Genomic DNA, 12,152 nt, shown 5'->3' with positions numbered 1-12,152 from the left:
GATCAGTAGATCAGATATAGATTATTGATTAATGATGTCAGCCTGCAGTTATCTTGTGTGCCAGCAGGTGGAGCTGTTTCATATTGAACGAAAGATGTGTATTAATTAAAAGTTAGTTATTTTCGACAGCTCTCTGGTTGATTTCAATATCATTAAAATATTATTTTTGATTTTATAATCACATTTCTGCTTAAATATACAGGTACAGGTAACAAAGGTCACAAGCTGCAGATTTGTGTAATCTGGAACTAATTCTAAGTAAAATAGAGATGTAATCAATAATTAATCATTATCATTATATTTGAATTTGAAATACTCAAATTTACCATTTAGAAAGAGAAAGGAAGTGGAAAAATAAACAGTTAAACTGTGAAAATGTCTCCAAACAAACAATAAAAAAAACTTAGCAGATTTACAGGAAGTGATTAGGAAATAACAAACTCAAGTGTTGTTTCCTGTTTATATTAAAGGAGCTGTTTCCCTCCTATGTACACTGTGATGTCAACAGAGTCCACTTCCCGTACGCTGTGATGTCAACAGAGTCCACTTCCTGTACGCTGTGACGTCAACAGAGTCCACTTCCTGTACGCTGTGACGTCAACAGAGTCCACTTCCTGTACACTGTGATGTCAACAGTGTGTTGGGTTGATGGGTTCAGCTGGAACAACAGGTGTTGGATCAGCTGACCTGAGATTTGGGGTTAGCGAGGTAACCTCAGGTGTCACCCTGGGTTTTCAGTCCTTACCTGCTCCGGAGCCGGTTATGTTGGAGACAACAGATCAGTGCGTATGAAAGCACCGCCTATATTCACTACTGACCAATCAGTTCTATGCTGTCAATGTCATATTCTGCAAACTCCGCCCCTTTTACGTGAACGCGCTCGTTCACAACTGAAGTGTGAAGATAAACAACTGAAAACCGGAAAATAATAATTACAAAAACACAGAAATTAGTCAAAAACAATAATAAGAGTTTTGTTGCATAAAACAACGTGCAGGCTTTTCTACGTTTTAATAATTTTAATATATGAAATTAAAGTTTATGTTTGAGTTTATTACTCTGGACTTTCTGAATGTGAAACTTTCCAGGAAGCAACTTCAGTTTAAAGGAGAATTCCCAGTTTTAAGACCCAGAACCAGCGAGACCTGTGACCAGCAGGGGGCAGTGTGGGGACCTTCAAACAGGAAGTGGACCAAATCTTCTTCCTCACTATGAATCCAACATCCTAATAATGTTGAGTATCAATGAAAGTATCTGTTGCTAAGAAAATGGAGAAGAAGAAGAGACATTAATAAATATATATATATATATTTATATATTTATAATATTCATGTTATTCTTATTGTTATTCTTATATTGCTGCTTGTTAAGTGACAGATCAGGGTCTGTTCAGGTCCAAATCATTTTCAATCCTCGGGTCCCTTTAAAAGTTTATGTATGCTTGTCAGGTCTGGGAAGTTTCCCACGAGTCTGTTTGGGACCAGGTCTGGGATCAGGTCCAGCATCCAGTTAACCCCTCGCTGGAAGTTGAAGTCTGTTTCTCACTCTGCAGCTTATATTTACGATCTGTGTGACGTGACCTGAACGCAGCGTGACACACACACACACACACACACACACACACACACACACACACACACACACACACACACACACTGAGGCCTCCATCATTACTGTGGTCGTCGTGGTAACAGCCCTGTGTGTTGTCACTGTGAGAGAGACTGAAACAAAGAGACTGAGGCAGCCAATCAGAACCCAGCTGACACTCCAACCCCCCCAGCAGAGAATAAAAGGAAACTTTAACTTCCACAGTAAACCAGTGAAGCAGCTCAAATCCCAGCACAGCAGAGTCTGGCTGTACTGGGACGCTCCCAGCTTGGTGTGTAGTGTGAAGCAGGGGGTTCTGGGAATCAGCAGGCGGATCCTGCAGGAAACAGAAGGAAAATAAATAACAGCTGATGTCAGGACGAGCTGTGAAACTCCTGCAGTCAGCAGGAAGGGAACGCTGGCCCAACAGACTCCTCACACCTGCGACAGGTAACACGAACCAGCTGTCAGTCAAACCCAGAAATCACAGGTGAACAGAGGAGACGACAGATGGAAAACTTGTTTTCTTTAAAACGGTCAAATTTTACATGAAGTTTGGTTTACAAGGAGGCTGCTGTTACTCTCTTTTCTTCAATCAGCTTCCTGAAGACAGAATAAGAAAAGTTGGAAAGAACATTAGTTATTAACTTGTTCTGTAGTGATCTGAGGGACGTTATGTGAAATAATAATAATTAATAATAATAATACAGTGATGAAAGTCTCATTATTAACAGGAAATAATAAACATTCAGTAGAATATTATTCAGATATTATAGGAAATTAAAAAAGCATTTAAATTATTATTTATATATTTGAACATCTTTTAATTTGACTTATCTTTGAAATTCTATTGTTTATTCTTCATAATTATTGATTGTTCAGTGCGTTGTTGTTGCCTGGTTACCTGAATCAGACAGTTAGTGAACTGAAGCTCGTTAGTATTCAGGGGGTGGACACAATAACAGCAACAGCAACAGCATTTATTTCTCTTCCTGTCTGTTTAACACGTTAATCGCCGACTGATCGCTTTTCTGTGGTTTCCGTTGGAAGGAAACGAGGAAGGAGTCCCGACGATCTTTACTGATCGTTCAGGATGTTTCCTTGTTTGCTTCCTTCACGGGAGAGTCAGCAGCAGAGCTGTTGAATTAATTAGCGAAGTTTCTTTACTTCTGACGTTTTATTATTTACTTTGTTTAAACAGGAAGTGAGGCTGGTAGTTAGGACGGTTTGAAGGTAGGAGCTAACCAAGGAAGGTGATCCATTTGAAAGTCGTACACCGTGTGACGCCTCCACGTTTACTGAGCGACACTAAACGCACCGTTATTTAGTCGCTGCTGACGTTATAATCGAAGTCCAGTGTAACGAACCTTTGAGTCGTTTGTAACGCGTTTCTGTCCTTTATCTGATTCTGACATCTCATTCCACCAGATCTGACCTCTGACCCCTGGCTCTCCTCTCCCGGTCTGACCCTGACCCCCCCTCTGTGACCCAGTATGAAGCCGTACAGGAAGTGGCTGCTGGTGGTCCTGCTGGCCTGGCTCCTCCTCTTCCTGTCCCTGCTCTGTCACTTCCTGGACCTCAGATCCTCCTCGCTGCCTCGGTCCAGATCTGCTGCACAGTCCGGACTCACCAGGACCGAAACCCGCCGCCTGGCCTCTGTTCAGGGGGGGACCAGGACCGCCGGCTGGTCCCTGAGACCTGCTGGAGTATCAGAAAAGGACTGGAGGAGGAGGAGGACTGACTACAGGTCCAGGTCTAAGGACTACTACAGGTCCAGGTCTCTGGAGATCCTGCAGAGACTATGGACTGGGAACCTGACGGCGGGGATGCTGAGTCCTCGTCTCCAGAAGGCCCTGAAGGTCCAGCTTAGCTCCAACAGGCACCAGGTGGTGTACCGGGGCCCGAGGGGGGGTCGCAGGTCTGGTCTGCAGCTGTACTGCGAGCTGAAGAGGAGGACTAGGATCAGGACTGTGGACGGGTCCGAAGAGCCGTTCTCCGGTCTGGGCTGGGACCGGCTGGTGCCTTCGCTGCCCCTGCAGGAGCTCCGGACGTCTCAGTATCAGAGCTGCGCTGTGGTGACGTCAGCCGGAGCCGTCCTCAACTCATCGCTGGGGAGGGAGATCGGTGAGTCCACATTCAGGACCGGGGTGTCCAACCTGAGCCCCTTCAGATTCATCCTGTGACCAGTTTGGGGGGTCCGGACCAGGTAAAAGGACCGTTACAGATAAAAGTTTGTTGAAATTTACGACTTTCAGAGTTTTAATGCCGTTAAACTGGTGGTGCATTCAGGTGCTGCAGTGAAAGTCCAAAGAAAACAATGAACTAAGAATTCCAACAGAATCAGCAGGTACCTGAAAGCAGCAGCTGAGGCTGAGCTGCAGGTGAACCGTCTCTACAGGTGTGACCGTTCGCTGCGAAACAGGAAGTGAAACACCGACACTCAAAACGTTTTCTCCTTTTTAAATTTAAAATCCGAGGCTTAATTCAAGGTCCACTTACTCACTTGTCCTGGAGCTTTCAACCACGTCAGTCTTCCGCAGCAGATGGAGCTGCAGACGCTCAGGTGTCCATGTTTTCTGAGCTCTTTAAGGAAAGTTGAGCGTCCAAGTTTATTCTGGACCTTCCTGATGAAGGCTGTGAGATATGGTTGAAAGCTCCAGAAATTGACCTTTAGTTGAGATGATTTGTCAGCTGCTGTTTTCAAGATCCAGAGCGAAGTTTGAATCTTGAATGTTTGTGGAGCTCTGTGGAATGACCTTTAATGACCCCGTCAGGTGAGTTCAGGGACAGCTTGTTTTTGTTTACCTGGTGATGTCTTTAAACCGTTCCTCTCCTGCTGGACTCAGATTCCCATGATGCAGTTCTTCGCTTCAACGCCGCTCCCACCAAAGGCTTCGAGAGAGACGTGGGGACCAAGACCACCATCCGCATCATCAACTCCCAGGTACAGACTCCGCCCACTCTCCTCACCTGTGTGTGTGTGTATATATACATACACAGTGTGTGTGATTGTGTTATATATGTGTTTCTTCTTCTTCTCTCTTCATAAGATCGTAGCTCGGCCCAAACATCAGTTCAGCAGCAGCTCGTTGTATCAGGACGTCACTCTGCTGGTCTGGGATCCGGCTCAGTACTCGTCCAACCTGACTCAGGTAATCTATTACTACATTATTAGAACTTCATTGAACCTTTATTTAAACACAACTCGTCACACTGACGTCAGAAAGCAGCGTCCGCTTCTTCAGTGCTTATTTTCATTATTGATGATTCTCAATAAATGGATTCATCATTTTATCTTTAACATATCTTAAAGCAGTGAAACGTTCTTTATAAGATATTTTCCAGATAGCTGCAGATCAGTGTTGTAGCCGATCAATCAATACTCGAATTGCCTCATGGTTGCAGCTTTATCTGTGTTTCGCTTTGTCCCTGTTGATTTTCTGCGTGATGTTTGTTCAGCACAACTGGATACAGGTGGCGTCACAGACTGGGTTTAAACTGGAACTAATAATACTCCGTGACAAAGTCATCACATTACTGTAATGAACCAATCATTGAGCGAGGAAATCCGCAGTTAAAGGGTTAAAGGTTAAAGGGTTAAAGGTTAAAGGGTTAAAAGGTTAAAGGGTTAAAAGGTTAAAAGGTTTAAAGGGTTAAAAGGTTTAAAGGGTTAAAAGGTTAACGTTTTAAAGGGTTCAAAGGTTAAAGTTTTAAAGGATTAAAGGGTTAAAGGGTTCAAAGGTTAAAGGTTTAAAGGGTTCAAAGGTTAAAGGGTTAAAGGTTTAAAGGGTTAAAAGGTTAAAGGTTTAAAGGGTTAAAAGGTTAAAGGGTTAAAGGTTTAAAGGGTTTAAAGGTTTAAAAGGGTTAAAAGGTTAAAGGGTTAAAAGGTTAAAGGTTAAAGGGTTAAAAGGTTAAAAGGTTTAAAGGGTTAAAAGGTTTAAAGGGTTAAAAGGTTAAAGTTTTAAAGGGTTCAAAGGTTAAAGTTTTAAAGGATTAAAGGGTTAAAGGGTTCAAAGGTTAAAGGTTTAAAGGGTTCAAAGGTTAAAGTTGTAAAGGATTAAAGGGTTAAAGGGTTCAAAGGTTAAAATGTTTAAAGGGTTAAAGGTTAAAGGGTTAAAGGTTTAAAGGGTTAAAAGGTTAAAGGTTTAAAGGGTTAAAGGTTAAAGGTTTAAAGGGTTAAAGGGTTAAAGGGTTAAAAGGTTTAAAGGTTTAAAAGGGTTAAAAGGTTAAAGGTTAAAGGGTTAAAAGGTTAAAAGGTTAAAGGGTTAAAGGTTTAAAGGGTTAAAAGTTAAAGGTTTAAAGGGTTAAAGGGTTAAAAGGTTTAAGGTTTAAAAGGGTTAAAAGGTTAAAGGTTAAAGGGTTAAAAGGTTAAAGGTTAAAGGGTTAAAAGGTTTAAAGGTTTAAAAGGGTTAAAAGGTTAAAAGGGTTAAAGGTTTAAAAGGTTAAAGGTTTAAAGGGTTAAAAGGTTAAAGGATTAAAGGTTAAAGGGTTAAAGGTTTAAAGGGTTAAAGGGTTAAAGGTTTAAAGGGTTAAAGGGTTAAAAGGTTAAAGGTTAAAGGGTTAAAAGGTTAAAGGTTAAAGGGTTAAAAGGTTAAAGGTTTAAAGGGTTAAAAGGTTAAAGGGTTAAAAGGTTAAAGGGTTAAAAGGTTAAAGGTTAAAGGGTTAAAGGGTTAAAGGGTTAAAAGGTTAAAAGGTTAAAAGGTTAAAAGGTTTAAAGGGTTAAAAGGTTTAAAGGGTTAAAAGGTTAAAGTTTTAAAGGGTTCAAAGGTTAAAGGTTTAAAGGGTTCAAAGGTTAAAGTTGTAAAGGATTAAAGGGTTAAAGGGTTCAAAGGTTAAAGTTGTAAAGGATTAAAGGGTTAAAGGGTTCAAAGGTTAAAATGTTTAAAGGGTTAAAGGTTAAAGGGTTAAAGGTTTAAAGGGTTAAAAGGTTAAAGGTTTAAAGGGTTAAAGGTTTAAAGGGTTAAAGGGTTAAAAGGTTTAAAGGTTTAAAAGGGTTAAAAGGTTAAAGGGTTAAAAGGTTAAAAGGTTAAAGGGTTAAAAGGTCAAAAGGTTAAAGGTTTAAAGGGTTAAAAGGTTAAAGGTTTAAAGGGTTAAAGGGTTAAAAGGTTTAAAAGGGTTAAAAGGTTAAAGGTTAAAGGGTTAAAAGGTTAAAGGTTAAAGGTTTAAAGGGTTAAAAGGTTAAAAGGTTTAAAGGTTAAAGGGTTAAAAGGTTTAAAGGTTTAAAAGGGTTAAAAGGTTTAAAGGTTTAAAAGGGTTAAAAGGTTAAAAGGGTTAAAGGTTTAAAAGGTTAAAGGTTTAAAGGGTTAAAAGGTTAAAGGATTAAAGGTTAAAGGGTTAAAGGTTTAAAGGGTTAAAGGGTTAAAGGGTTAAAGGTTTAAAGGGTTAAAAGGTTAAAGGGTTAAAAGGTTAAAGGTTAAAGGGTTAAAAGGTTAAAGGTTAAAGGGTTAAAAGGTTAAAGGTTTAAAGGGTTAAAAGGTTAAAGGGTTAAAAGGTTAAAGGGTTAAAAGGTTAAAGGTTAAAGGGTTAAAGGGTTAAAAGGTTAAAGGGTTAAAGGTTTAAAGGGTTCAAAGGTTAAAGTTGTAAAGGATTAAAGGGTTAAAGGGTTCAAAGGTTAAAATGTTTAAAGGGTTAAAGGTTAAAGGGTTAAAGGTTTAAAGGGTTAAAAGGTTAAAGGTTTAAAGGGTTAAAGGTTAAAGGTTTAAAGGGTTAAAGGGTTAAAAGGTTAAAAGGTTAAAGGGTTAAAAGGTCAAAAGGTTAAAGGTTTAAAGGGTTAAAAGGTTAAAGGTTTAAAGGGTTAAAGGGTTAAAAGGTTTAAAAGGGTTAAAAGGTTAAAGGTTAAAGGGTTAAAAGGTTAAAGGTTAAAGGTTTAAAGGGTTAAAAGGTTAAAAGGTTTAAAGGTTAAAGGGTTAAAAGGTTTAAAGGTTTAAAAGGGTTAAAAGGTTTAAAGGTTTAAAAGGGTTAAAAGGTTAAAAGGGTTAAAGGTTTAAAAGGTTAAAGGTTTAAAGGGTTAAAAGGTTAAAGGATTAAAGGTTAAAGGATTAAAGGTTAAAGGGTTAAAGGTTTAAAGGGTTAAAGGGTTAAAGGTTTAAAGGGTTAAAAGGTTAAAGGGTTAAAGGGTTAAAGGTTTAAAGGTTTAAAGGGTTAAAGGTTTAAAGGGTTAAAAGGTTAAAGGGTTAAAGGGTTAAAAGGTTAAAGGTTAAAGGTTTAAAGGGTTAAAAGGTTAAAGGGTTAAAGGTTTAAAGGGTTAAAAGGTTAAAGGGTTAAAAGGTTTAAAGGGTTTAAAGGTTAAAGGGTTAAAAGGTTAAAGGTTAAAGGGTTAAAAGGTTAAATGGTTAAAGGGTTAAAAGGTTAAATGGTTAAAGGGTTAAAAGGTTTAAAGGGTTTAAAGGTTAAAGGGTTAAAGGCTCGGGTGGCGTTTCTCCGTCAGACAGCTGCAGGTGAAGCAGGATATTTTTACTGTCCTTAACGTGTCGAATAGTTTCTCCATTCATCGTTTCGTCCAAAATGCAGAGTTTAAACTGAACAGCTCTTTAACAGGAAGCCTGCAGGTGTGACATCATCAGGAGGCGCCACTGACGTGCTGTTGTTTGTCTTCAGTGGTTCGAGAAGCCGGACTTCGATCTGTTCCCAGCGTACGTCGAACGCCGTCGCCTCCGACCCGAGCAGCCGTTTTACATCCTCCACCCAGAGTTCATCTGGAGTCTGTGGGACCTGATCCAGGACAACACCGAGGACCAGATCCAGCCCAACCCGCCCTCGTCGGGGTTCACAGGTACCGGCTGCTCCCACGCCACGCGGCGCCACCTGGCGCCACACCGCACCAAAGTACCAGTTTCATTTAACTGTAAAAAGTTTGTTACATCATATTTTAAATTAACGTTAAAATTAAAGTTGATGTTTATTGTTGAATTAAACATTTTTAGTTTAATGATAAAATGTGCTGTAATTTTCAATTTTAAATATTTGATGTTATCAAAGTAATTCAATGTAAATAAATATCAGATCCTGACAGATTTAATTAATATTATTATATTCATTTAAATCTGAAACATTAAACAGAAAAATAAACATTTAAAGGTTAAAGAGAAAACCACAACAGAAAAAAAAATTAAATAAAGGCTTAAGTCTCTTATCATCTAATTCTTATTGAATCATTAAACTCAATTTTAAATATGAACCGTTCAAAACATAAATATTTGTTCTGTTGTCATAAAATCATTAAAAACCTTTATATTTATATATTAATTCACATTAATGAATTCAGTTATAACGAATACTATTCAAGTAGTAAATTTGTTAAATATATAAAATCTGAAAAAAAGAAAAAAGAATTATAATGAATATTTCATATTAAATCTAAATTAGTCGATCAAGAGGAACCTAATTCCTGAGGATAATAATCCATATATAATATTAAACCATATATACAATATTAATCCATATATACAATATTAATCTATATATACAAATATAATCCATATATACAATAATAATCTATATATACAATATTAATCCATATATACAATAATAAAGAAACAGACGAGTGCGAACAATTTACACAACTTTATTTAAAGTTTCAGAACATTTTTACACCAACTGACGTTCAACAAACCAGAGACCATAGAAAAATATTCACATTTTCTGAATCGATCAATTAATTAACGATGAGCAACTGAAATATATAAAATCACAAACTGTTAATTAGTGACTATTATTTTTTCCACATGTGATCAAAAATTGGGTCAGCTGACGACCGCACTGTTTATTAGCTGTGTATAAAGTTAATAACACTAATGCAGTTTATTAGTGTTATTAGCTGCTCCATCGACACATAATAATCATTAACGACATGATTACACACAGATCTCATTAACACTCCGACCTCTTCCATATTAATGTTTAATTAAATGTGACTTTCCTGTGTTTAGTAATTATAAATACTTAATTTCTCTCGTGATGCATCAAGTTATTATTGAAATTAAACTTTTTTAAATGTTACATTTAATAATACATTTTTAATTTGAGTTATTAAGTCAAATAATTTCATGTTTTAATTGAACTTGATAACAAAGTCATTCTTTTAATTGGCTTGAAGCTCGACATGTTCAGCAGTTAATGTTTAATAACACACTGAAATAATTAACGTGTGGAACTATAAATCACTGAATACAGCGCTTATTGATCATTCATAGGATCAATTAGAATTGACGAAATCCTTTAAAAATGTGTTAATTTTTAAGTTGTAACCTTTCAGCTAACATAGAAAAGGTTTCAGTCGTAGTCGTCTGGACGCTGTTTTCAGAATCAAGACGTTTCGGCTCCCATCCGGAAGTCATTCTCAATTGTGAAAATGGTCTGAGAACTCAGAAATTTAAGCTACTCTGTGTTACTTAAGCCCCGCCCTCAGGAGGGAGTCTACCTGAGTGTCTGCTGTTTACCCTGCCTAGTTTCACCTGAAACTGACCTAATTGTTTCCATGATGGTCCAGTAATCAGTATATAATCAGTATGTACAATAGGCCCCTAGGGCGGGGCTTATGCAACACAGAGTAGCTTAAATATCTGAGTCCCAGTCGCCAGGTGTAAACAGGTAATTAATGTTGTATAAGTCAGAATATTAATTATTATATAACAGTGATTAGGGCTGATATCAAGGCTTCACAGGACAAATGTAAAAATTGACACTTTAAATGTTTCTAAAAGTTATAAGTTTCTTCATGTTCGTCTTGTGATTCCTTCAGTTATTATTATTAGTTTATTTTTAAAAAGCCTCCGTATGATTTTGATTACGTCGTGTAATTAATCATTCATTAAGTGTTCGTACGTCCTTCTGTCTTCAAATCTTTCATCACGCGACACAGTTTGTCCTCTGTACCTGCAGTCAGCTGATCACTGGGGGTCACACCTGCGGTGACATCATGAGTTTCCAGGAGGCGGAGCCACCGGGACCTTTCGCTTTCTATCAAATCAAAAGGTTTCAGGAGGAGCCGGGTTCGGCCGGCTCGACGGCGGCGCCGGTCCCCTCCACGTGGATCGTACCGGGTCCGGTGAGCGGCGTCCGCCCGGCGGGGCTGCTGTCACACACTCGGCGGTTGAGCTGGACCACGGTGGTCTTGGAGGGCACGGAGGACTGAACGTTCTCCGTCAGCTGGTGTTTACAGTGGAACAGGATCAGGAAGCAGCGGTAGAACTGAGGAACAAACAAACAGGAACATTAATGATCGATGAACCATCGGTAACCAATGAACTTTAACTGTCAGGTACCGAAATAACAGCCGGACTCGAACCGACGACACCTCAGGCGGCATTTGAACCCCTCGACATTCATTTTGTTGGAGGTTTCTACCAGATCACATGATCTTCCTCAGCAGATGGTGTTCAGTTGCCATGGAGCTGTAACGATGATGTCACCTCTGTGTTGCAGGTATCCTGTTGATGATGTCACTGTGTCGTGAGGTCAGCGTGTACGAGTTCATCCCGTCTGTCCGTCGGACCGCCCTGTGTCATTATTACGAGCGTTACCAAGACGACGCCTGTACACTGGGAGCGTATCACCCTCTGCTGTACGAGAAGCTGCTGATCCAGAGGATCAACCAGGGCCACCAAGACCAGCTGAGGAGGAAGGGCAAGGTCACGCTGAGGGGGTTCCGGACCGTCCGGTGCGAGTCATGATCCGGGTCACGATCCGGGTCTGACACACCGAGGGGGTTCCGGACCGTCCGGCGCGGGTCATGATCCGGGTCATGATCCGGGTCTGACACTTATGTAACTGTGACAGATAATCTCTTAGTTTTGACTTGTGTCGTAATTTTAATGTAGTTTTGTCTCCTGGAAACTCATAACTGACTTGTTGATTATTGAATATAATCAGAAGTTCCTCATGTTGAGCTGCTGACGATACTTTATACTTTCCAGAAACACAAATGAACTAAATCATAATTGTGAGTATTTATTTTAGTCTCGTACATTTGATTCCTGGCAGAACTGGACTTCCATAAAAGCCTGTGAACACCTCAGGTGGACGGTGCGTTCACTGTCCGCTCACACCTGCTGTATTTACAGCATTGACGTTTGTGATTTCGGTATTTGTTACAGATTCAGTGACGCTGCTTCTGTCCTCAGCTGCTCTGAGGAAACAACAGGAATCTGGTTTGTATCTCTTTGTGAGACCAGCTGTGACAGGAACCAGCTTTAGATGGACCCTCAGGCCCCGGGATGAGCCTGCTGCTCGTCAAAGACTGGATCCAGAATGTGTTCTGCATGAGACAATGAGCACTGTTCTGCGTTACAGAATGACAGTTTTAAATAATATTAATAAGCTAAAATTCAGTTTGCTGTATTATAATAATAATAATGATAATAATAATAATAATGATAATAATAAGCAACAGAAAGTAGTTAATTTTTCCACTACAGAAGAGTCGGTACTAAAAGGCCAAATCCACTGAGTTTATTTTTTTTTAACCCAATTAACTACAAATCAGATTTTCAGAGTTTTTTCTTTGGTCAGATTTAATCATCACATCTGATGTTGTTGTTGCCATGGTGATTCAGAACAATCCCATG

General features: G+C 39.2%; 3 protein-coding genes across 2 annotated transcripts in view; 2 read left to right on the top strand and 1 right to left on the bottom strand.

The window, feature by feature from the left end:
* The window catches only part of LOC122871907 (NLR family CARD domain-containing protein 3-like), a 752,187-nt gene that overhangs the window by 357,116 nt on the left and 382,919 nt on the right, over positions 1-12,152 (top strand).
* LOC122871959 (beta-galactoside alpha-2,6-sialyltransferase 2-like) lies at positions 1,801-11,519 on the top strand. Its single transcript, XM_044187600.1, has 6 exons — positions 1,801-2,037; positions 3,016-3,711; positions 4,434-4,531; positions 4,638-4,739; positions 8,185-8,359; positions 11,011-11,519. The coding sequence occupies exons 2-6, from the start codon at positions 3,081-3,083 to the stop codon at positions 11,256-11,258; spliced, it is 1,254 nt and encodes a 417-aa protein (XP_044043535.1). The 5' UTR covers positions 1,801-2,037; positions 3,016-3,080; the 3' UTR covers positions 11,259-11,519.
* The window catches only part of LOC122871964 (opsin-3-like), a 6,985-nt gene continuing 3,968 nt past the window's right edge, over positions 9,136-12,152 (bottom strand). The window contains exon 4 of the mRNA XM_044187608.1: positions 9,136-10,776. Coding sequence (XP_044043543.1) covers positions 10,564-10,776 — 213 coding nt within the window. The 3' untranslated portion in view covers positions 9,136-10,563. The remainder of the gene's footprint in view (positions 10,777-12,152) is intronic.

The sequence above is a fragment of the Siniperca chuatsi genome, linkage group LG24 (assembly GCF_020085105.1).
Source record: "Siniperca chuatsi isolate FFG_IHB_CAS linkage group LG24, ASM2008510v1, whole genome shotgun sequence".
Taxonomy (NCBI): Eukaryota; Metazoa; Chordata; class Actinopteri; order Centrarchiformes; family Sinipercidae; genus Siniperca; species Siniperca chuatsi.
Note: the sequence above shows the minus strand (reverse complement) of the source record. Positions and strands in the feature narration are given on the sequence as shown.